Source organism: Aedes aegypti, unplaced genomic scaffold (assembly GCF_002204515.2).
Source record: "Aedes aegypti strain LVP_AGWG unplaced genomic scaffold, AaegL5.0 Primary Assembly AGWG_AaegL5_hic_scaff_2362_PBJ_arrow, whole genome shotgun sequence".
Lineage (NCBI taxonomy): Eukaryota > Metazoa > Arthropoda > Insecta > Diptera > Culicidae > Aedes > Aedes aegypti.
The window spans coordinates 1-26863 of record NW_018735885.1 but is presented as its reverse complement, the minus strand read 5'-3'; the positions used below and the strand labels follow the sequence as shown (position 1 = coordinate 26863).

Below are 26863 nucleotides of genomic sequence, written 5' to 3'. Positions count from 1 at the left end.
AACTCCGCAAATCATGCATGTAGCCATGCGACAATTTTGATACCATACACAACTTGGGCACCGACGCCACTGATTGGGGTTCTGGAATTTCCTACAGTTTCTGGAAATGTTCCCATGTCACTCGACATCGTACGTAAGTCTTGCTTTTTCTAAAGCTTTAGTATTATTTAGATAAATTCTGTAAAAGTGAAAAAATAATATTCTTGAAAAAACGCGTTCCGAAGATTGCCAGATTGCGTTCTCTTTTTCACAATTTATTCTAGGTCCGGAAAAAAACAAGTAAATCATTTATTCCATTTTTGATCTCTTTTAGGTAACTTATAGTCACTTGAGAGACCATCAAGACAACTTTGAACAAACGTTCAGTTTTGTCGTCATAAGTAAAAAAATGTGCTTCTTCTCTTCAAGATTGTTTGAAGAAGTTCGCGATCTTTAAGAGTTTCCGGCAAAACGCGACATTGCCATTTGAAAGGAGACTTCGATTCGCCTAATGGAGTTCAAGATCTCCCTGCCGAAATCCCGCAAATTCGGAAGCAAAATGACCACGATTGGTTACACCCTTTGCTTCTCACTTGAATCAAGAGACTGGGTAAGATACTGCTTCAATTTGATATTCGAAAAACTTCGTCTAAAGCTTCAAACTGATTGCTCATTTCGATGCAATTATCAACATTAACAATTTCACCCTGGAAGAAAGCGAGCATTCCGGAGAAACGTCCTAATTCCATTTTGCCACGTTAATGACAGTTTTAATCCCGGTTTTTGGAAGGATGTAAAGAATTAGGTGATTCACTCTTCCTTTTGTTTCGTGTACCGTAATCGGGTATCATTGATCAGCCGGTAACATTGATCGAATGACTCATCTCGTAAAAAGTTCGCATTCATCATTTATTAATGGAACATTTCCAAACCATGAATGGTGTTTCCCTTTCTTATATTCATGAGCTAATAAAAGTGAAGTTTGTTGCGAAAAATTGCGTTTACTCTATACGTAAATTTGGCAAGTTTTCAAACAATGATTTTATTGGTAAGAATGACACCACCAAACATTCATGTCTTCACATAAGTTCTGTAAACGATATAGCAAGGAAATGCGGTTCTTACTTAAAACGGCATCGCCGAAAACGATTCCGTTGTCAAAAACTTTCGTAAAGTATGTTCAATTAGGCAACATTAACGAATTACTGTTTTAAGAATGTAGAATATGGAAATTGCCTACCTTAAGGCGATTCCGTGGTTCGAGGTGTTTTTAATTTTAAAATAACTGAAAAAGTAAATGTTTTATAAGCTTTGGCCTTCATATTCGGCTTCAGGGACCATGATTTAAGTAAGTTACGACATTTTCATATTACCGAACGTTGTTTACATAAGTGATCAATGTTATCCTTTACCAGCTAAATAAAAAATAGCCTAAACATTTTTTTAAACATTCCTAAATTGTTCAAAAAAACAATATGAAGTATATAGTCACAAACTATAGGTGCAGTACTAGACGGGGTTGGTGGTCTGATGGCTACCGCTTCTGCTTCATATGCAGAAGGTCATGGGTTCAATCCCAGGCCATTTCCTTTCCCGTACTTTTTGTAGTTATATATCTTTCACTTGCTTCTATCTTCCATTCTAAATATATCACACTCAAACTATTTCGTTCATAGCAAACGCTAGAACCAGAGACGGACAAGAAACCGTTTCCCTAACGCTTCCTACTTCCACGCACACGCCTTTCTTACGCCTGAATACATATGCAGTCTGCTAACCACAAAACAAACCTCTCTGCCATGCCTTCCTCAAATCCATACATTCCCGCATGAACTGGCGTGGATGCAGTGGAATACACGTCTACGTGGGTGCCAGTTCAATGCATCATCAATTCCTCCCCCTTCCCCTCATTGGTCTGCATTCTGACGTGGCAGGTGCCATTGTTGCCTAAAAAAAGAAGATACCAGCACTTATACACTGAAGCCTGATAGTCCCAAGCAGTCATTCGGTTGGTTCCTTGTGTAAGTGCAGCGATCTGGCAATACTGGAGTGCATCCACGGGTGGCCAATCAAGCTCAAGCTTAAGCTCAACAAACTATAGGTGCAGTACATGTTTTAAAATATACATTTGCAACATTTGCATTTTCAAACGAAATATTAAAAAAAAATGCAATGTACCCCGGATTACGGTAGTAACAATGTTCAGTAGTGACCTTCTAAGAGGTTTTTTTAATTTAAAAATGAATAGACTGCCTGAAACAGCGAATGTGAATGTCCGTAATTCTCCAATAAAACCAAATAATCTTTGATCAACTCTCTTCGTTGCTAACACATTCATTAAGTACCAATAATCGATGATCCATTGCCACACAATCCATTCAATTCGATCCACGAACAATAAACCGATCTGTTTTCGAAATTAACTTTCCTTCTTCTCAGCTCTCCAGCGAAGGAACACGCGTATCCACAATCCCAAAAACGTCAATTTTGCAAAGAAAAAGTTTCATTTCCTCAATCCACAAACAGCACACACCTTTGCTGGTGCTACACCTGATACCCTCCAATGGATACCTGGTGTGAACTGTGCTAGTCCCGGTCGTCATCAACAGCAGCGGAAGGCAGCCCAACATCAAAAGTCGATTATCAATATTCCCAGTCGGTTTGGCTCGGGATGAAGATGACTGCGCTGTTTTCCAACAAAGATCGGCGCAACCTGGCCGGAAAGAAGCGCGCTAAGAAGTTAAGAGGTAGGTCACGCATTTAAGCGATCTCTGCCCCCTGGTGCTCCTGAACCACCAAGATCGATGAAAGCGCTTGAGGTCGCACAGAACTTCAGTTTTTCTCAAAAGGTGGCAAAATCCTGATTTGTAAACATATTATTGGTGGAAAAACAAAGTCAAATATCCATAAGCAATATCAGATAATCAAAGACACGTACAATAATCAATTATCATCGCTTCTTTCTCTCTCTTTGGGGCTCTCTTTCTCAGCTGCTATTTATGAAGCTTGTTACAACTGCAATCATTTCCGATCATGACCGATACAGACATATGTATTTCTTTGCTTACTTTGAACATTTGTTTTGGAAAAGTGGGAGTCTCAAAATGAATGAATGTTAGATTTGTGTTCTATGAAAACCAAAATAAAAGTGACTATGCCCAAACTTGGATTTTCAGTCCTAATACATATCTACGCTTATCATGATCATAACTTTATCACTTAGCATGATGTAAAAATTGGGCATGCCCTAATTTTGCCAAGATTTCTTGAATCTGAACCACTGGCATCGTCGCATCTTTGCCGATCATTAGGGCTGGCTAAAAGTTAGTTATCAAGAAGCTTTATTGATTTTTTTCCCTGGACTTCGTTCTGAACCGCTCTGCGGTGTGTGCGGGATAAGACTACATACGCACTTGAGGCGTCTTCATTGATTTTCGTGCGGCGAGAGAGAGTGAGCCAAGACGTTGTATTAACGGTTTCGGATCTTTCGATAATTGATCAAAGCGTAGCGCGGATTGGTTTATCCCATGGATTGATCCCACGGATATGCGAACTTTTGCTTGCCAATAGAGTGCAGAAAACAATTCTCATGGTAATGCGGATCAGGGTGAAGTGTTACCCGTTTTTGCGAAAAGAATTCTATTACAAATTTGACTCAAGAGCTTTAGATCACTGTACTGAACTCGTTTTTTAGTATCCTCGTTTTAGAAGATTATTTACATAATTCAAATAAAAACTACTTATTGATGTGATATGATATAAAACATAAATATTCAAAGCTTGCCAAAGAAGAAGAATAAGCGTTCGCAAAGTTTCTTCTGAAACAGTAATCTCATTGAAGCTAGAAACTACTCTCTGGCAGCAAGCGATTCGAAAACTGAGACCTTACGAAAGAGTCTTGGAGAGCACATCATCAATCTATCTAAAGAAACTCAATCATCACCCAGTATGCCGCCGGAAATCGGCAATTAATCGATAATCGCCTGATGTAGAATACGCAGCTCAATTGTGGCGTGTACAATGTTTACGGCAATAAGTGTGTTTTGAGCAACGCGACGTCAAGAGAAATTCGCCAATTTTGCATTGCACAAAGAGAGCATGGAATTGTGCTATTTCAGACGTAATCCAGTTGGTTACAGAACTCGCTGAATCGAGCTTGATCATGAATGGCATTCATTGTGAAACATTTTCTTCTGCCGACCGAGAGATATACTTCAATCCCATAAACCATCCCCAAATTCAAATCACCAATCACGATTAAACATCATGAAGTAGCAAAAAGTCCAGCCTACCGTCGGCTATTTCATCAGCAAACGAAAAGCTTTTCCCCAATTCTCAGAACAAACCACGAGCTACTGCAAACATACACTCATCTTCTCGCACACATCGAATCACGGACATACAATACTGATGAAATTCTCATCGATAACGCTTTTAACGTCATTTCAAATGTCATTTGTTTCATATCTCACAACTAGAGGCGCATGCATCGTTTTCTTTTCGTATTGACGTTTTCACACTACCAAGTAACCACTAGCCCGTTAATTCGCCTTTTTTGCCTTATAGGGCCATTATACGGCTAATTTAGAGATGTCAGCCATACTATAGCACTTATTTGGCAAGCAGGGCGAATTAAAGTGCTACTTGGTTACTTGGGTAGCGCATTCTGCAAGCCTCATTAATCGTACTTCGTACAACATGACCATCTGATGACAATTAAGTGAAGTGTGTAATAGATTTCAAAGGAAGAAAACGTTCCAATTTTACGTATGTTTGTCTTTGTGCCGAACCATCGGAATGAAGCGACCTACCCCAACGACGAATATTGGATCGGGGCCGCATTGCAATTTGCGACGCTAACGAAACCATTTTTAAAAGACATTAAAACTATAAGCTATAGCTAATAATCTACCCTTGAAAACATTTATCTAATTTAGTCTCTTTCCGCCGCCGGGTTCGTTCCCTACCGACCGCGCCCCCTTTCTTCGGACTTTACCGAGTTGCGGCTGGCACACAGCGAAAAGCAAACTATCAAACAACATATCTGTATTACTTTTTGAAATCGACGTAAGGTGACTTTCATATGGTCCAAAAGAAAATAAATTCAACCGAATTAAAGCTTAATTTCAAGCCAACAGCATCCGTTTGAAAATCTGATTTTCTTTATTTTTTCCACCGAAAATTTGATGACAAAATGATACATCGTATTGGAAAGAAGTTGAAGATCGACACAAATAGTGTTTCTTTTGTTTCTGTGATTACGTCTCCTTGTCACTTCATATGTGCGGTGTAAATAATGATTGGTTTCGAAGTTGAAAATCTCACTTACCGTAAATTCGGGAGAAATTGATCAGTAGGGTGAAATTGATTCACTGTGTCACTCGATTTTATTTCTTCCTAATGGAGCACAAAATATCAATGTAACCTGCAGTAAATGAACGTTGTTTTGTCGTAAGTATGTCCAAATTGTGTGTTGTGAAGTTTTTGCGTTCAAAATGTTCATTTCTATGAAAATAATGTAAAATTTCAAAATCTTGTACGGTCAGTGTTGACAAACATCAATAAACTTCTAGTACTAGACAAGGATTTGGACATGGTATAATCCTGAAAGTTTGTGAGGATACTTAAATATATCCCCAAACTAGATTTCATATCAAAACTCGTACCAATTCGTTGATTTGGTTGAATAATTGAATTTCTGTTATATATCAGGAAATTCCTTTGAAATTGCATACATTTAGGCGTTTTTCTGCGTTATTCCTGAAAATTTAAACATTCATTATTTCTATAAATATTGTATTCTTAAGAATTTGGCAAGCATATTCGATTCAGGGGCTCACATTTATTATGTATAGTTGTTTTTGAAAACTAACAATAATGGCATTGATAAGTGATCAATTTCACCCCGAAATGAGATAGCCCGATTTTTTATTTAGACATATTTTTTAGCACTAAAATTACATTTGTAGAAATTTCTGTACTTGGGTCAATGAGGCTCACCTTCATACTTGTTTTCCTGCATTTAGTTGTGTGGCATTGTTAACATTATAGAAAACAGACTAGAAAAACCGTGAAAAATGATAATTTCACCCGAAATTACGGTACGTCGTTTTGTAATTCCGGAAATTTAACGTTATAAAAATTAAAACCGAGTAGGATTAGAGTGATCCTTATTTCAAAAATTGCGAAACCTAGTCCAGAATGGACTTTCTAGAATTCTGTCTGCGAAAAACGCCGAATCGATAATTTAAGTTTATTTTCTATTCAGAGATAAGTCTGTTTGAATACTTATTCAGAAAAAACCGTCCGTCGACCGACATTCGAACGAGTGAGTGCCCGTTTGGACAACGGACCACAGCCAAACTGTGGTGTTCCCCTGAAGCGTTGTGATGGCCTTAGCCTAGTCTCCGCGGGTGAGGGCACCAGTGCTGGGGAATTGTTGCAATTAGTCGTGACAGCGGGGTGAAATCCTGCGAATCACTTGTAGTGTGCAAAATTATTTTGAAAATGTCTGCAGCTAGTTTTAGTGAGCAGGGCCCACGGATTATCAATTTGGATGTGGTGGGTTCGATTCCCCAGCCGATCGAAGATCTTTTCGGAGAGAAATTCTCTGGAATTGTATGGCTTGAGAAATCATTGTTTATGCTCCCTTCCTTAGCCGATTGGTTGTAGTCCGCGGCTACAGCAAAATCATGCTGAATGTGTCTGGTTTGATTCCCGATCGGTCCAGGATCTTTTTGTAATGGTAATTACCCTAACTTCCCTGGGCATAAAGTATCATCGTACCTACCACACGATATACGTATGCAAAAATGGCAACTTGGCAAAGAAAGCTCTCAGTTTAATAACTATGGAAGTTCTCATAAGAATACTGCGCTGAGAAGCTGCTCTGCCCCAGTAAGGACGTAATGTCGAAAAAAATGAAGAAGTGTTACATTTTACAATTCTAAAAATTAGGACACCAACTTAAGGTGAAAACTGTTTGGAATTAATTTCTTAGATTATACTGAAACTTCAAGCGCACAAATCTCGCGAGAAAGCATCCAAAACAATGAACTTTTTATTTTGGCTTTGTTGCACTAGCAGAAAGCTTAAAAATAAGAAGATCAGAACGTTTGCTAACTATTTCTCCAGTTTTGTGCCTCTGAAATCGTGGAGTAGGGGCATAAGGCGGCCATTGTGCTGCCATGCTTGGATTCCGACGAGATGTGTCACCCTTAAATAGTTCGAACAAGGTACAGTTAGGTAGGAGACAGAAGAAGGAAAATATTTTTTCTAAAAGAAAATTGGCAATAGTAAATAAATTTATGGTGCTCAAAGCAGAACCACGCATTCGAAATTAACTTTGAAGCCGACATTGTACATACGCCATAGGGGACACTCATTCGAAGTTTAAAACTGATTTCTGAACCCGATAAAATTGGGGTACACCGAAATTTACCGAAATAGCGATTCGTTCGATCTTCAGACAGGTAAATTGAATCATAACTCATGGAGTCGCTACCAAATAAATGAGGTGTCCGCTCAACTTACATATATGGGCCTGACTAGCGGTCAGTGACGCCAAAATTTACAAATCAAGCAATGTTTTGAATATTCGATTAGCAGCGCCATAAATTGTAAGCTAAAATGTGTAATATACGTTTTGCTATTTCCACGCTTTCATGAGAACATCATTGGTTCTATCGGCAAGCGTTTACCTGTCTTGACAACTGAATCATCAATGGTTATTTGAAACTCCTTTTTCGATCGTCGTTTTTCCAATCATCATAAAATTGTTGACAAATATTTTTGGCATCAAATAGGGAAGGTGTACCGGTATTCGCCATAAATTCCAAGTATTCGCCACCCCGATTATATTACTGTTTACCGACATATGTATTACTAATTTGTTTGTGTTCTGCTAAATTGCTTTTAGATTAATACGGAAACATTCTTGGAAACCGCAAAATTTTCTCAGAAAATAATAGAAAAAAATCATTTCCTTTATTTATTCTCTCGAGACCGAGCATGGTCACTAATTCATGCAAATTATGTAATTTTACACGATTTGAAGTATTTGCGATAAATCTAGCATTCCCTTTATGTACATGTGTATTTAATGATGATGATTACAAAGATTTTTCTGAGAATTGGAAATTTTGGCTAAAAATCTGTGTTCTATAAAAAGATCTTGAGATTACAGCTACATAAAATTATGAAATTACTAGACTTTTTTTTGGATTACAGTACTGAGGTTTTGATGTAAATCTAAAAATCTCTTAAAAACCTTCTTAAAGTTACCAAAATAATTTCAAAAGATCAATAATCGAATCAGATTGCGGATTTTTAATATTGCCACAAGAATTCCAGAAAGCCTTAAATAGTTCCAAAATTACTTTATATAACAAATCTAGAATGTATCGTAATCCCAGAATTTCATGAAAAAATCTAAAATTCCAAAGAAAATTCGAGAATCTTGGATGTCATAATTCTCATATAAAGTTCATTTCGGTAGATTTCATCAGGAATTTCTTCAAGGATTCTTTACTACACGAATTTTTCGATTTTTTTCCCTCAATTAATACCTACGGGAAATCGCAACGTGAATTACTCCAAGAAATTTTCAGAGATTCGTTTTCGCCTTCAACAATTTTTTGCGTAGATAATTCAAGAATTCCTCTAGAAATTTCTCAAAAGATTAACCATGGAAATTTATCAAACACATTTTCTAGGAATTTATCCAAAGATTACATAAAGAAAATCTCTACCTAGATTCCTCTAGTGAAACATGGATTCTTCCAGATATTTTTTCAGTGATTCTTGGAGATATCCCTGAGAACTCTTGAAAAAAATCTTATAGTAATTTTTTGTAGATTTCCTGGAGGAATTTCTGGCGGAACCTCTGAGGGAACTCCTGATGGTATGCCTAAAGGAATCTCTGGAATCATCCCTAGAGGAATCTCGAGTGGTCTACCTGAGGAAATTTCTGATAGTATGATTGGAGGAATTTCTGTAGAAATCACTGTAGAAATTACAAGAATAATTCTCTAAGATTCATGTAGGAATTTCTGGAAAGAGCCAGAAGTTTTTGTAGAAATTTTCCAGGTGGAATTCTTGGAGAAATCTCTGAAGGAATCCCTGGAATAATTGCTTGGAAAGCTCTCAGAGAAATTCATGGAGGAATCTCAGTAAAGAATATACTTGAAGAACCTCGCAAAATCTCTAAAAGAAACATTGTAGAGGTTGCAGAATAATATTTGCAGGTATCTCTATAGAACCACCTGACTGAATTGGGTCCTAAAATTTTTGATAAAATCTTGTTTTTATTTAACAACACGGAAGAGCATGTTTCTTCAACTACTTTAGCATTTTTTCCCGCTCAAATAACGGCTATATCACAGACAAACAGACGTCACACTCTCATCATTGTCCATCGACAACCTTTTTAACGGTCGGTTCAAAAATATGGTAGGTGGCCGATCCACCACCCGCAGCGCTCGCACCGTTTTTGTTCGTGTTTGACGTTTGCACACTACCGCCATCTGTTGGCCTGTCGGCCAAACACACAATTTTAGCATTGGGCGTACATGTCCTCGTGACTATGATTTTGATCGAGATTTGTTCTGAGTGTTACGTCTGTTTGCAGGCTTGATAGAAACTCCTCTGCGATGCTAAGAGGAGGCGATTTTGCCGTTTTTCTGAGGAGAAAAAAATAAACTCAAAATTTTCAACACAGATCCTCAAGCGATTCGAGTCAGAGTGCAGAAAAATGCGAGGATTTTTTCAGCCACTCTCTCTCTCTCGTTGCGGTGCTCACTATCACTCACACTTCAAACGAACTCTCGAATCTGCCGCCCGAACAGACAGTCCTCGGGGAGTTGTGAGAGCCCCCTTTTTTGATGGCATTTTACTCGGTTTTTTTGTGCTGCATCTTCCTCGCTCATTTTTCGTTGCCTCTCTGCTTAGCATTTTTTCGCTCCCTCGCAAAGAGGCAAAGGCAGCACGCTGCTCTAGAATATGTCACCGAACTCTGATGATGTTGAGGAGAATTATCAAGCCTGTCTGTTTGTCTGTGGCTATATGGTCGGCGTTAAGTCAGAGTGGACCAAGTGACATTTTTCATTTTTTGAGAAAAATGGGCTTAAAGTCTAACGCTTTGTAATTTTTTATCTCGTTAAAATTTTGGTTAAATATTTCTACACATCTTTGTGTTACTTTCAAACAATATAATGTGAAGTGATAATCACGAAGAATCATAATCCAAACCTTTAATAGAACGATTTTTTGATGGACTATATGTACTTGGTCCACTCTGACTGAACTGAAGACCACCGTTCAGTGAGTTGGTTCACTTTGACTGAACAGTTTCTAAGAAAATAACAATCATTTAATACTTGCAAGGTCAAACTGTGGGCTTCGTAGCCGTGCGGTTAGTGTCACCGAGGCATTTAGCCGCATCGTGCCAAGGAGTGTGGGTTCGATTCCCGCCTCAGGCCGAAAACTTTTCGAGAGGAATGTTTTCCGACTGTGCCACTGGGCGTTGCATGCTAGTCCGTTGTCTAGTGTGGTGCTTCCTTCAAAGGGCAAATAGCCCACTGGAAGCATTAACGTGTAGTGTCTTTAAAAAAAACTGGGTGCATATCTCTAAGATAAACAGATCACGGAATGCTATCGACTGAGGTTCAAGATCACTGGGGATTTTTTTCGGCTTCGCAGTCACCAAAGCAATCAAACGATTATTATTTTTCTTGCTTCCAACGTTTCGGTGTTTATTACACCTTCTTCAGGGAATTAGAACTTATAATCGTTCTCGTTCTGAAGGCCCTGTTTTAGCAACATCCGTCTGAATTTGAAAAAGTGTTGGCACAAAACTTTCTGAACGCAAAACATCGAAAAAAAAAAAAAAAAAAAACTGTATCTGAATTCGGATTGCACTTTTCCTACTCAATCAACGGTCAATTATTGACAAATATTGACTGTTGATTGAGTAGGAAAAGTGCAATCCGAATTCAGATACAGTTTTTTTTTTTTTTTTCGATGTTTTGCGTTCAGAAAGTTTTGTGCCAACACTTTTTCAAATTCAAGACGGATGTTGCTAAAAACAGGGCCTTCAGAATGAGAACGATTATAAGTTCTAATTCCCTGAAGAAGGTGTAATAAACACCGAAACGTTGGAAGCAAGAAAAATAATAATCGTTTGATTGCTTTGGTGACTGCGAAGCCGAAAAAAATCCCCATTGATAAACAGATCATCAAGACCCTTCGACACCAGTATCGCTAATTCTTCAATAATCCATATCGTCAATCCCGATATCAGTGGCATTACGATAGCTCGACAATTAAGGTTTTGCAGGGTCAGGGCATTGAAGACCAGAAATTTTCAAATTTGCGTTCAGTCAGAGTGGACCTAGTGAAAATCTTGAGTAACGACCAAAATATACTGGTCCAATAAGCGGGTTTTTAGGACATTCGATACATACACCATAGAACTACCCATAAACTTTTATCGGGACTCTGAACTTGACTCAAAAAATGCAATAATAAATCAGTTTATTGCATTTTAACACTTGGTCCGCTCTGTTTGCACAGAAATTGTTAAAATTTCTGACCACCCCATCCAAATATAGAAAATAGTCAAAAATCAAATGCATCGAATTAAATAAAATTTATGAATTCCTATTGATGGATGAATAGAAGAATCATTCGATGTTGAAAAATCAGACAAATCTCTTGAAATGTTTTTTAATTTTTTCGCATTCCTCAGCGCGTTGATCATTTTTGCTGTTATGGTAATAAGCACTTGGTCCACTCTGACTGCATACTTTTATCGATTTTTATTGATCATCCAAAGTAAATTTTTTACATATCTCTCGCAGTTTATTGTATTCATCAAATCTGATCAAAGTGAAATGAAAGTAAGGTAATTTCGCATTTAATGATAGAATAATCCAATTTTCCCGAGTTTTGTACTTGGTCCCCTCTGACTTAACGCCGACCATATCATGTTTAAACTTTAATTTAAATTGGTCCATAAATGAACCTTGACACTTTTGATCATGTTTGACGTTCGCTTAGTCGACAAAAACACCACAGGGGTTTTAGTTCGACCACTGGGGTTGTTCCTATCTGACATTTCGTAAGGACACGGAAAACAAAATACACCCAAAATTTGAGTTTAAGCCAAAGGATGTGACAAAATCTGAAAAAAATGTTTTTTTGGGCTTAAACCAACGGAAAACATTAGAAAATTGAGTAAACATGTGTTTTTGGCCTAAACTTAAGCGTTTGGCACTAAAATGGGACAGGGCTTTAGGAACCTATTTCTGAAGGAATTGCTATATGCTATATGCTCTTTCCACAGACAAACAGACGTAATACTCAGAACAAATCTCGATCAAAATCATAGTCACGAGGACATGTACGCCCTATGCTAAAATCGGTGTGTTTGGCCGACAGCCCAACAGATGGCGGTAGTGTGTAAACGTCAAATACGAACGAAAACGATGCGGGCGCTGCGGGTGGCGGATTGGCCACCTACCTTATTTTTAAATCGATCGTTAAAAAGCTGGTCGATGGACAATGATGAGAGTGTGACGTCTGTTTGTCTGTGCTCTTTTCTTTCCTTTTTTCTTTCTTTGAAAAAAGATTTTCGACCTTTTGTCCCTTCTTTTTTGTTCTTCGACCTTTTGTCCTTTCGACCTTTTGCCTTTCGACCTTTTGCCTTTCGACCTTTTTAGATAGATTCTTTCGGAAGTAACAACTAGCAACGATCAAAAGTTCTCTTTGGAGGAATTCCTGTAGGAATTATTGGAACAATATCCGTTGAAATCCCGGTGAAATTCCTGAAGAAAACGCTGTAGGGATTACGATAGAGATTATCTTAGAAAAATTTCTACATTCTTTGGAGGAATCTTCGAAGGAATTCCTGGAGAAATCTCTGGAAGAGTGTCTGGAGAAATGGCTGGTGGAAACATTGGAGACATTCTGGAGGAACTCTTGATGGAATATCTGGAGGTTTTCTTGAATGAATTCCTAGAGCTTTATTGAGCTGGTCTCAAAACATGAATAATTACTTGTCTAATGATGCCGATTTGATGTATTATCATTTTTTCTGAATTGGCCTAACGGAAACGGCTATGGGTATTGGCCTCACTACCAAGATAGCCGTAGCGGTAAAAACGCAGCTTTTGAGCAAGACCAAGCTGAGGGATATGTGTTCGAGTCCCATCGGTCGAAGACCTTTTCGAGTTGAGAATGCCAAGAAGAAGAAGAAGAGTTGGCATGGCGTCTGTTAGGTCTTGATGAAAAATCATGAATTTTGAGTCGCATGATGGCTCTATAGCTTTATATAATGGTCTGAAAATGTACACGTCACACCCTACCGGAACCGGTTCCGGAATTTTCCGACCAGATCAGGCAAAATCTAATTGTTGGTACCCGCGGAACTCTTGTTAATCGGAATGAAAAATCATCAAATTTGAACTGTCGTAAAACACATGCATATGAACTTCTGCATAAGATATGTACCAGTTCCTTCTAAAACAGGTTCCACGTGCCCTTGTGTCCAAAGTGGCCATACTTTCAAACATTTGCCGGTTTCACATCTTTCATATAAAGTTAAAAGAACGAAAATCGGTTTAACAATGGGTTTTAAGCGCATTTTAAAGTCATATTGCATATTAATGCATTAGGTAGGATAAGCATACGTTGTTAGAAAATCCTAAGCTATCTGTCAAATCGTACGCTTCATGTTTACTCAAAGTCTGAAAGATTTCCTGTAATAGCTGGTGTTCCTCAAGGCAGCATTTTAGGACCAATATTATACAATATTTTCATATCTCATATACCTGAATTCCCTTAGGGATGTCAACAATCTTTGTATGCGGATGACACAAGCCTCGGAGCTAAAGGACAAAACCTGCGTGTCATCTATAGTAGATTGCAAGTTTGAATATTTTTCTTGGTGCTTGCAAAAATGTAAGATTTCCCAAAAATGTTTCTAAACTCAAGTTATAATATTCCAATATCTACCAAGAGCTCTTTATTTGAAAAATTCAAGTAGACATGTTGTCACGATGAGAGGGGTTCCAATAAATTAGTCAAATAAAGTAAAATATCTAGGGCTCATGCTAGATAAAATTTAAACTTTCATCCACTTATTAACAGAAAAACAAAACTTTGGCTTAAGGTGAAACATCTCAGAATCCAAAAAAGGCCGCCACAATGGCCGATTTGTGCCCCTACTCACGTTTCAAGGGCACTAAACTGGAGAAATAGTTGGTAAACGTTTCGGATCTTATTATTTTAAGCTTTCTGCTAGTGCACAAAGCCAAAATAAAAAGTACACTGTTGTTGAATGCTTTCTTCACGGAATTTGTGGCTTTGAAGTTTTAGTGCAATCTTAGAAATTAATTCCAAACTGTTTCACCTTAAGAACAAGCTTTTGATCTTCAAACAAATCCTCTACCGGATCAGGGTTGGAACCTACGACCCTCAGCATGGTCTTATGGTTTTGCATAGACCATTTTACGACTCTTTAAACGCCGTTCTCCCGATGCCACTCTTGGCAACCAAGTGGAGATTTCCCAGTCTTGTTTACTCCCCAACCAATTGAAGAATTATTAATTTGCGCTGACCCGGAGAGCACCGCTTCCCGTAAATAAAAATCAGTGGCCTGGGAACAATTGATCCGTAGTGACGCTCACTCAACTTGACGCTTCTAGGAATGCGTGACAAACGAGCGATTTTTTTGCGCAGGCAGGCATCGCCATAGCGTTTTGCGCCACAGAAGATCTAGTTCGATCGAAGCGACGTGCGATACGTGACATGCATGACCGACGACAACGACATCACGACCGACGACAGAAAGACAACCCATTGAGTCATATTCATATGGGAAAATAAGCGCATTTCGCTCTTTTACATCGCAACAAACATGTTTCTTAGTGTCTCGTGTAATTGAAACCCATCACCCCCGCCGAAGTGCGCTCGCGTTGTTGATGGCGCTTTGATGATTAATCTCCCACGCGCGAGCTCCGGGTTGGGGATCGCACAGTGATTCGGGGTCGGCCAAAATTTCAAAAAAAAAAAACAAAGTTTTCGTAGCACTTTTGTGGTTTTAATGCCAAAATTTGAAATAGATTCTTAAAAATCTGAATTTTATACATTTCTTTCAGGGGACTGTGGATAAGTATTATTATAAACACATAATATTTTAATCTTCTCTATTATCAAACATTACATTAATTTCTTATATCTAGGTGTTCTGAGATAGGCAACACAATTATCCTAATTGGTAAACGAATTTAAGCTTTTATTAACATTTTGTTAACAACATATTACATTTCATTAACTTAAGTTTGGCCTCTAGACGGTACCACTGTGCGGGGTGGCGCAACAGTTCGCAAATCGTGAATCGAATCGTTTGTCGCGCGCGCAAAATCTAGTTCTGTCTTTAGCAAAACAAATTAAAAATAATAGCTCCGGTCATATTTCTCATGTCATCTTTCCGTTTCTCATCGATCTTTTTCACAGAACCAACCAATTCTTCCAACCAGTTGGCAATAGTACCAGCAGCAGCAGCATCAAAGCCTAGAGCCAACCTTCTTGCCAACAGCAGTAGCACTAGCAACGAAATCGACGACATCAAAGACCCAGGAACAGTGGACCAGACCGTCACGATTATGGACCAGATGAACAATGTGGTGACAACGACGACGACAGTGACTGCCATAGCCAGTACCGTACATCAGTCGACCGGCGGCGTGGGAGGAGGAGGAACGTCAGCAACGGGAATCATCATCAGTAGCAACAGCATTAGCAAAGTAGTGCCACCAGCATTCTCACGGTTGCCTCCGGATGGGCATGAGTTCCCGCCGAACTTCAGCGAGCCCACACCGAACGGAATGACCGTCGTCACACAGTCGCAGACCGTGGTCGCCTCGGCGATGGCGCTGGCCAAGGGAGATAAACATTCCAGGTACGTTGAGGGACGACGGTTCCTTGGGTTGTGGTTACGTTGACGTTCGCATTGCCTTTTTAATGAGGTTTGCGAAACGTAATAGTACTCAGAGAAACTGTCCAGAATTTGGTAAAAGCTAACGAACGTTTTCTTGATTGATACATTTATTTGCATACTTTTTGTTACTGACTCGTTCATTGAAATGAGTTCTACAAGCCTCCAAAATATTGTTTTTTTTTTGTAGTCTAGGGTGGACATCAGTAAATACCAAGTAGCTAAATTTTTCTTGTGTTTTTACTTCAAAGACTTCTGCAAGAATTGATTTGGGGTCTTCCTTAGCCGAGTGGTTAGAGTCCGCGGCTACTAAGCAAAGCCATGCTGAAGGTGTTTGGGTTCGGTACAGGATCTTTTCGTAATGAAAATTTCTTTGACTTCCCTGGGCATAAAGTATCATCGTACCTGCCACACGATATACGAATGCGAAATGGCAAAGAAAGCTCTTAGTTAATAACTGTGGAACACTAAGCTGAGAAGCAGGCTTTGTCCCAGTGAGGACGTAATGCCAATAAGATGACGAATTCGTTTGATGCTCTTTTGGATTTTAAGATTTTCATTGATTTAAATCTTGAATTTCCCTACTGATACCTTCAGAAATTTGTTATGAATGTCCTTGAATAATTTCTCCAGCGTATTCAAATCAACATATCTTCCAAGAATTTTCTTGGGATTTTCAATCAGATATCTTAGGGACTACTTTAAAAATTCAACCATAAATTTCTGTAAGGCAATATCCACAAATTACTGCAGAAATTTCTACAGAGGATCTCTCAGTAACTATTTCAGAAATTTCTGCAGGGATTCTTCCAAACATCTACTAAGGCCTATGGTAAAATTTTCCACAATATCTCCGTAAATTCATGGAAATCGTCACGGACTTCGTTGAGCTTCGTATGTTTGTACAGGATTTCTTTAGGACAATCCACAAATTTCACTTCGGATTCATCCAGACCGGCTGAAAGCATTGAATTTGAATTTCGCCGATCGAGGAACTTTCTAGGTTGGAATTTTGTTGTCTATTTCTCAAGGTCTAAAAAATGTGACCCTCGAAGGAGCCTAACTTTAGCACCAGCTCGAATGCCACGTGTTGGAAAATGTGCAAAACGAGTTTCAAAATTGTTGCAACAATTTAATACGAAAGAACAGCTTATGTTTCGAAGAAGAAGTTATCTTAGTTACTTATTTTTAAAACCTAAAACACGATTTGCAAACAATTTAAAATCCAACATTTTAACTTTCAACTGAAAACTCAAAGCTCAATTTCAAAATTATTTCTATTTAAATTGTGCAACCTAGCAACACAGAGTTCTGTTTGATCATTCGATCTTGACACTTGCTTTTCCCGGGGCAAGCGACGAGGGCAGGATCAAACATGTCGCGCGTCGGTCTCGTAAGTGAAAAAGTGGCGTGATCGGTGAGTTCGGTTGGAGTAACTGAAAAAGTGCCGTGATCGGTTAGTTCTGTTTGATCTTTCGACCTTGACGCTTGCTCCTGGGCAGTGCGTCAAGAAAGCCCGAACAGTTTTTTTTTTTTTTTTTTTTAATTCTTTTTGGGTCGCGCGCTTATTTTTTTTCCTGAGTGCTTTTTTATAGCCGAGCAAACGAGTGAAGCCGAAAGTGGATTGTGGCTGCTCAGTCAAGGATAACGGATCAATTGGTGAGCTCGTTTCATGCTACTATTTCTAATCTATAAAATATGTATGACTGCACATTCAATCGTTACAATGGTGGGATGTAAATATGATTTTTCAACAAACTATGGATGGTTCGTCACTGTGAGTGTCGACACAAACTCTGATTCATGATTTATTTATGTTTAACATTTTTTTTTTCAGAACACCTCTTATATACCTTTATTTTTGTAATTAAAAAAACTTTGAACGGTTCGACACTACAAGTGTAGACTTGCGAAAGGTTCACTTTATTCAACAAACTTTGGATGGTTCGCCACTGTAAGTGTCGGCATAATAATAAGAGTGTTCTATTATGTCCCAACCAATCGAGTTTTTTGTTTCTTTTCAAATGAGTAAAATATAATAACACATGCTTTCGTCCTGACAGCTGTAGGAATGTTACATTTGGGTATTTGTTCAACAAACTCTGAATGGTTCGTCACCTCAAGTGTCGGCATAATTTTCCTCTACATAGAAATTGTTCATATCAAATGAAAATATTATATTTACGTATAAGCATGTATATATCTCACAAATCATTGTTTATCATGGTCTAATCGCTTATCAAAGTGAATCCTATGACCCAACGATCCTACCCATTAACAAACATCCCTCCCAGTAACCTTTGTGGAGATGCAGAGGCAAACACGGTCTCCAAAAGCAAAGGTTACACACTAACATTCCTTCCCCCAATCCCACCTGACTGCAAGGACGTGGCCGGCGCCGTTATTGACCCTGTATAAATAGAGGCACTGAATTATGCACACTGAAGAAGATTATGGCCAATCCCAGCCGAACTTCTAGTTGATTCTTTGTGCATTTTCACTGACTTCGGTCAATCACGGAATAGCAACCATTGATATGTGTAGTCAGTCTAAGCTAAGCTAAGCTAAGCTAATTGTGCAACCTAGCAACACACTTTTTTTTTAATTTTAAGAAAAAAAACTACTAGTTGAATTTTAACATTTCACTTCACTTTTGCAAAAGAAAAATTAAAATACTAAAACGCACTAGAAATTCAAGGAAATACCTTTATACTCGAATATGTTGCTTATATTGACAGATAGGCCTATTTCATCTGTGACATACAGTATTACTAACCTAGCTATGTTTGTTAGTTTAGAGAGTCTTTGGACCTAGAGAAAAGCTTAGTTATATGCAGCAATTTGTATTGTTCGTTTAGTTGAGGAATAGATTCTCGTGCACATTTTCAACGTGGAAAAATAAATACTCACACGTCAGATTATATGGCACTTTCATAGAAGCACGCACCTTGCATTCAATGTACAATCCAACATAATGCGTTACTTGTTGGCTTTGTTAGCTACGACGCCATCCAATATATGGCAAACATGATGGGATGAATATTTTGGTGTGACAAAATTATTTAGGTGTGAGTCTATTGGAGGGCAAAATCCTCAATAATATCCGTGTGAATTCTGGCATTACGATAATTATGTTATTTTCTAGGAATTTAGGATGTCGGTAGGAATCAGATATTGATACAAGTAATTCTGAATTTTACGTTTAAATTCTGACATCTCAGATTTCCTTTTGAATTCCGGAATTCCTGTAGGAACTTTGAGATTCCGAATAGGGATGTCGGATTTTTTATGATAATTCTGAAAATTAAATACCTTTCTAGAATACTGCGGAAATATTAGGAATCTGGTAAAAACTCTAGAATTGGGGTGGGAATGGGATTTTCGAATATTAATCTCTTGAATTCTGTGGGTATCTTTGAGACGATATTTCTGTAAGAATCTATGAGATTGCGGTGGGATTCCTGCGAATTATTGTGTGAATATTTGTAATTCCGAAAATCAATCTTTGTAATTATTGTAAAAACCTTTAAGATTCCGTTGATCTCCAGTTCCGTTGTGAATTTCAAAGTAAGCTTTAATATAAACGTTTTGAATGTCGGTAAATATTTTATAGATTTCAATGGGATTTTTGTGGAATCGTTAAGAATTTTAATAATTTTCAAAAGGGAACCCTGTGTTTTAGGGGAGATCCTCATTGAATTCTAACGACTACCAAAGGAATCACTACAATTCTCATACAAATCTTTACATTCTAAGTTCTAGACATTCCAAGGATACTATCAGAAACCCCACCGAAATACGAGAATATCACAGAAACACTTAGAAACATCGGAATTCAACATGCTGTTAAGAAAACACACGGGGAGCATCAAAATTCTAACCGCAATTTCACCAGAATCTCAGTAGTGGTGCTAGAAAATAGTGGTTCCTAATTTGAATGCTGTAAATCTCAAGATCTCTTCAATAAATGTTAAGCTAGTATTTAAAAAATCATCGGCGTTGGCGAAGGCCGAAACAACACCAGAAAATTCCTTTGATGTACCATCATCATAAAATCATAGACATAGAAGAGAAACCAGACTAATCGCAAAATTACACTACAAATCTTGTCAAATGAACAGCACCTTCATGATTTGTGCAAATTGTCTCGTAATCGATTAGATTCCATGCATTTTTCTTCAATATGCATGATTGTATTAATTTTAAGCGTCACTCTGAATAGATTATTCTTTACGTGCAGAATCACTCTGCACTCTGAAATGGAAATTTTTTAACGTGCAGCTTCAGTCACTGCTCATGTTCGAAAGTAGTAAGTACTACATGTTCGAAAAGTTTTTTATTCATTCCAAAAGTGTAGTAACTTTGTGGATTTTTGTTTTGAGTAGATGCTACATGTAGTAAAGTTCAAAAGTTTTTTATTCATATCACCCCATTAATGAATCATTTGTATAAAAAGACAAACTTTAAGCTTTGAGCGCTTTTTTCTTAATGCCCAATTTTTTCATCAGAGACAGTTATGGTTTTATGAGCAGAATATTTCTACATTCAGGCAAATGGACTATCGATAAACATAGGAACCCCTTATGAAAATTCGCCACAAGGAATCGGGTTGAAAATTCATAAATTTGCCTTTTGAAAACGAAATTTGAAAACTTTTGTTTTCGCGGCAACCTGGAATCGAACCAAGGACCTTGCGATCGATAGACTCCGTGCGTATACCCCGCGCCTATCGACGCAATTGGTGTGGGGTGATGCTAAAACGATACATAAAGTGTTCGTATTGCGATAATCGTTCCATCTTTCATAAGGCAAAATGTATGAATTTCGATAGTCCAGTTCGCTGCGTGATAGCTTATAATCAAACATTCCAGGATTGTATTTAATTTTCTCATACTTTCAAGACTATTTTTTATATTTTTTTCATAAACTCATCTCTTTTAACGATACCTCCTAGGATTACTCCAGAAATTCTTCCAGGTATTTCTTCAAGAATAATTTTATTAATTACGACAGGAATGCTTTAAAAAAATCACCTTGGTGTGTCCAAACAGGATTTGTACTAGAAATATCTCCCAGTGACTTCTCCTTAGATTTCTTCACAAAATTTCCCATGAAATTTATCCTGAAACATTTCAGAAATATGTTCATGGAATCGTCCTGGAGCTTTTCAGAAATTACTGAGAACAATTCCTGAAAACAAATGAATTTATAAGCAAATCTCCAAAACTTTACAATATGGATAAATTGCTAGAATATTGATAAGCAAAATAACAGAATAAAATCCGTGGTAATATCATTTAGGAGTTTTTAGAAGATATACCTGAAAACTTTCAGCAATCCTTTGAAAAAGGTGTATAGAAATCCAAGAAAAAATCTGCAAGAGTTCGTAATACATTTCCTGTTATGATCCCCTGGAAGCATTTTTGCAGCAATATTGGGAAGAATGTTTGGAGTTGATTCTTAAAGGAATTCTTGTATAAATGACTGGCAGAGTTTACTGGGAAAAATTGGTTGAAGCAACTCTGGAAGGAAATTTTAATGGATTGTTCAAAATAGTTCGTTGAAGACCCAGCTAACCAATACTGCTTTCAGCATTTCATTTGCTCGTAGTCCTAATGAAACAGTGGGTGATATGAATAAAAAACTTTGAACCTTTACTACATGTAGCATCTACTCAAAAACAAAAATCCACAAAGTTTACTACACTTTTGGTATGAATAAAAAACTTTCGAACATGTAGTACTTTACTACTTTCGAACATGAGCAGTGACTGAAGCTGCACGTTAAGAAATTTACATTCAGAGTGCAGAGTGATTTCTGCACGTAAAGAACAATCTATTCAGAGTGACGCTTAAAATTATTACAATCATGCATATGAAGAAAATGCATGGAATCTAATCGATTACACGACAACTTGCACAAATCATGAAGGTGCTGTTATTTGACAAGATTTGTAGTGTAATTTTGCGATTAGTCTGGTATTCTCTTATGTCTATGATTTTATGATGAATTGGCAGTCGTTAGAATTCAATGAAAAATCTCCCCGTAAAAACACCATGGTTCCCATTTTGGAAATTATTAAAAATTCTTATCGGAATTTCACCCCCAAAAAATCCCATTTGAGAAAATCTATTAAAATATTACCGACATTCCAAAACGTTATATTGAAGCCTATGCTTCAACCGGAACTGGAGATCAATGGGAATCTTTTTACACATAATTACAAAGATTTGATTCTTCAGGAATTACAAATATTCACACAATAATTCGCAGGAATCCCACCGCAATATCATAGATTCTTACAGAAATACCGTCTCAAAGATACCCAAAGAATCCAAGAGATTAATATTATGAATCCCATTCCCACCCCCAATTCTAGAGTTTTTTACCAGATTCCTAATATTTCCGCAATATTCCTAGAATGGTATTTATACTTCCAGAAATTTTCATAAAAAATCCGACATCCCTACCGGTATCTCAAAGTTCCTTACAGGAATTCGGTATTCAAAAAGGAATCTGAGATGTTAGAATTTACACGTAAAATTCAGAATTACATTATAAATATCTGAATTTCTACCGGACATTCTAAAAATTCCTAGAAAATAACAATGATTATCGTAATGCCAGAATTCACCACGGATATTAACAAATTGCTACTGCCGCTAATCTTACCGGAAATCTCAGCATTGGCGGGGCGAATATTTTCCGTCACCCTCAGAATTCCTAAGCAAAACTCAAAAATACCTTCGGAAATATCAAAACTCATATCGTTTTCCCATGATTTTACTCAAAAGTTAATTATTTCATTCAATTCCGCAATCTCAAAGCATGTGTAGCAACCTCTGAAGCTAACTACCAGTAGCTTTGTAGTAAATGCTACCTTTATTCATAGCAATCGCGTTGTTTTGTAGTATGTTCGAAAGGTGTAGAAAGGAAAAATGACACAAACATGTTCCACTTGTGTTCACATACCAGCGTTTACTACCGAGATTGTAGTAAACTCAACTTTACTACATTTTATTCATACGGCCCAGTATGATTGCTCAAGCTGCTTTGAAACATCAGATCACTACTATTTACACTCTAAATGCTTTAGAAAAGCATTTCCACTGCACGGGTTGTGTATGGTACTGAAATGCTAGGAAGAGTGCAGGTAACATGCGACTAAATAAAAAGCCACTTTTTATCGCTATCCCTCCCTTGTTTCGTTGTGGTTATACATCGACATGACGTTATTCCGTTCCTTCCTATCACCAGATCGTTTTTTTTATTTCACTTCGAAATCATACGTATTATGATCGAAAACGCCATAGGGTAACCAATATATTTTGGACCCCCCTGGGCCATTTCCTGTAAATTTCCCAATTTAAATCGAAAGACCAACTAAATTCTCATGCCATTTGGAAAGATTGGACTATTCCGCACTTGCATCAACCGTTTGCACATTGTAAAGTGTGTTTATTTTATGCTGAAATTAATTTAATTTAATCGGTTCATCCTTGCAACCGTTACCAACACGTTACACCACAGAAATCGAAACCGTCAATGTAAACAAAAACTTTTTTCAAATTTCTGAACTTAAAGCGTAGAATTTTCTTACCCTAAATATTCCAATAGCGGTGAGAACCGAGGAAAGGAAACAAATATTTTTGTTTTGTTTGTTATTCTCGCAGGCGTTACACTTTTTGACAACCAAATGCAACGTTCCTGAAGGGCGGTAGCATTAAAGCAGCTCGTTATTTCGCCGAAACCTGCTAGAAGCACGCACCAATGGCAGATATTCCAGCTTTTTATGAGCGCTAATAGCTGCCGCCAACAGGCTAGCTTTCTGGTAGGGATTGGTCGATTTGACGTTTGGCTTGGGTCCGCTCAATATAAAACAACCCAAGCTTAACGTCAAATCGACCGACCCCTACCAGAAAGCGAGCCTGTTTGCGGCAGCCATTAGCGCTTTTAAAAAGCTGGATACGTTTAGTCCCAGGGGTAACAACGGAGTATCCAGCTGAAAAGAGGGTGAATAAATATGTTTTACCTGAATAAGCTGTTATTCAGCTGCAATGTTACTTGGGATGAGCATTAAATGCCTTGTCGTGTAGACGCGTTTGGTAGTTTCAATGTTTATTGATTACTTGAAGAATTTCTTTGAAAAATCCCTAGAGAATTTAGTGTAAGAATAATCAGAGGAATTTCTGAAATAATTGATGCAGCATTTTGGGACAGAAACCCTACATGAAGGTTTGCATCGTCCACGAAGAATTTTCTTGAGAAATTGCTATAAATATCTTTGGAAAAGACTGCAGTAGTAATTCCTGAAAATAATGCAGGAGTAATTTCTAGTGAAATCCAACATATTGTCAAGAATAGTAATCTTGGCGTTTTTGGTAATATTCATTCAGAGTTGTGTTACTAATTTGGCTATTCATACAGGAGACTGACTGATCACAAACAACAATACAATCTTGATCAAATCACTTTTCAGAATATTCGAGTGATATAGGCAGACGCCTTGCTACAATAGATGGTAGTAACTCATCATCATCATATTCATTCGTGGTTGTGTTACATGAAAGGCTGCTTTCCCAACCCATTCCAGGTGCAGAAGTTTTGTTGCTACGAAAACCAGGAAAATTATCAAAATATCTGCCTTGTATCTGACCACCGATAAGTCATCCGTGGAAGGCCAACGATTCACACGGATGATTGCCGAAGAGACAGTTCGCAATCTCTGTAATGTAGGTAAACTGTTCGACTACTGTAAACTACCGATTGAACTTCAATAGCAACGTCGACTATGGCTGCGGGAAAACGGCGAAGGCACCTAACACAGTAATTAGGATAATAGTCCATTTGACGAGACGTTTTAGAACAGCTTATCGCTTATTTCATAAATGAAATTTTGACAAGAGGCGGGGTCGTAACGTGTGAAAGTAACAGCAATATCATCAGTAGTGCCGTTCCGTAAAATGGACTATGCCAAACATTTAAGGACTAAGGAGCAGCACGATTTTTTTTATGATTATATCATCATCCATACTGAAGAACGGGGTTATGGTTGGGTTGCAGAGTTAAAAATCGGGCTTTTAGGATCCGGCTAATGGCATGATACAGTGTTGGTTAAGTACAAGCCTTTTCTAGGTTCAAAGATCAATATGGATGAACACGATGTTACCTTGTGGCGAAAGTTATAATCAAATCCTCGTCAGATTCATTAAAATGATTCTTGATGAAGATCTATTGCAGGATTTTTAACTAAATCTTGAAGAGATTTCTGAATGAATCACCCCCAGAAGAACTGCTTTGCGGTAGTTCTGATAATCCTGTAAGCTAGCGAAATTTTCACAATATCTGTTCTTTGATCATCAGAAATGTTGGAGCTCTAAAAAGACCATCACAATATTGGAAAAGAGATGATGGTTGGAGCTTACAGTAGAATGTGACAATTTTTGAATCACCATATACTTGAAGGTCTTTTCAAGCCATACTCACAGGGATCATAAGATCTAAAGAACCCAACCTAATGGCATACTAACTATCTATGATAAGTATAGCAGGCTTTAAAACTTTGAAATTTTCCTGGAGAAATAACAACTTCAAATATAGTTCAAATTTCCCTGTGGCTTCTATGTTGTTTAATCCAATCTATACATGCAATTTTCAAGTGTGTTCTAAAAAACTTTTATTTTCCTCATTCCAGCTACGACGACATTCCGGACCTACCGAAGAGCCACCCACCGGCAGTGCCTCGCAAAGTCTACCGCCAGGATCTGGTCCTGAAAGCCTTGGACCAAAACCACCCAGAACAGACCACCACCTTCAAGAAGCCGCCAATCTTCCCATCGCCCGCTCGCAGCAACTCGATGATTCCGACGGACACCGCCTCGACCACGCTCCCGCTCCAGAAGGAGGAATCCCGCCGACGGTCGTTCGACATCCACGAGATCAACAAACCTCCGTCCAGGATTAGTTTGGTCGGGTCCAACTGGCGCAAGGATGAAAAGTCGGAACGCAGTGTTCGCGATAAGATTGCCATGTTCTCTCATGGGTCGGGAGGTGGCAGTGGAGGAGGAGGAGGAGGAGGGAGTAGTGATGGAGGATCCGAAAATCAAGGGCACCCAACGCTGCGGAAATATAGCAAGGATTTCACTAAGAGTTCGGAGAACTTGTTGGGAAGCGAAAGTGGATACGCAAGGAAAGCTGTTGATCCAATTGAGGCGTACGCTACTCTGAGGAAGAAAGCCCATAGCGTGGAGAACCTGGACGATGTCGATAGTGTTCAGAATGTAGGCTGAATTCAGAACGGCGGAGAACGGCTCGTACAAAACCAAATTTGGACTGGAGACATCGAAACCGGTAGTATTGGGTAAGGCATACAGCGTAGAGAATTTGAACCCATCCAATGGAATGATGGCTTCGAATGGAGATAGCAAAGTAGATAATGGAGGAATGTTTGGTAATGCCAAGATTTTGTCAAGAACCACCAGTTTTTCTGGATATTCCAACGGCAATAGCCTCGCGCGATCAACAGCAGCAACACGTTGAGGAAAGAAGAAAGTCATCTATTACCAGCTTACTCGAACAACGAAAGAATCCATGTCCAAGCTGCGTGGATTGGTTATTCCGGAGAAGGTCCAGAAACGGAAGTGTTGCCCGACTCGAAGATCATCGGTCTACCAATCATCAAAAGCAAAGACTCAGAGAAGATTCTCTCATCGAACGTATTTAACAAATTCCAGAGAACTCGTACAGCCGCAAAACGGCTACACTTCCAACGCCTGCCAAATCCAACGGAAGCTCATTCCAACGATGATTGCGCCAAAGCCCACTGTCACAGAGCTCGGTGGAACCTACAAAAGCATTTCCGTAACCTGAACGGTGCATCTCCCAAGG

At 38.3% G+C, this 26863-nt stretch overlaps 1 protein-coding gene across 1 annotated transcript; it reads left to right on the top strand.

Moving 5' to 3' along the window:
• The first annotated feature begins 15407 nt into the window (after window positions 1–15407).
• Window positions 15408–26799, top strand: LOC110681024. Its single transcript, XM_021856792.1, has 2 exons — window positions 15408–15940; window positions 25671–26799. The coding sequence occupies exons 1-2, from the start codon at window positions 15459–15461 to the stop codon at window positions 26263–26265; spliced, it is 1077 nt and encodes a 358-aa protein (XP_021712484.1). The 5' UTR covers window positions 15408–15458; the 3' UTR covers window positions 26266–26799.
• Window positions 26800–26863: the final 64 nt, after the last annotated feature.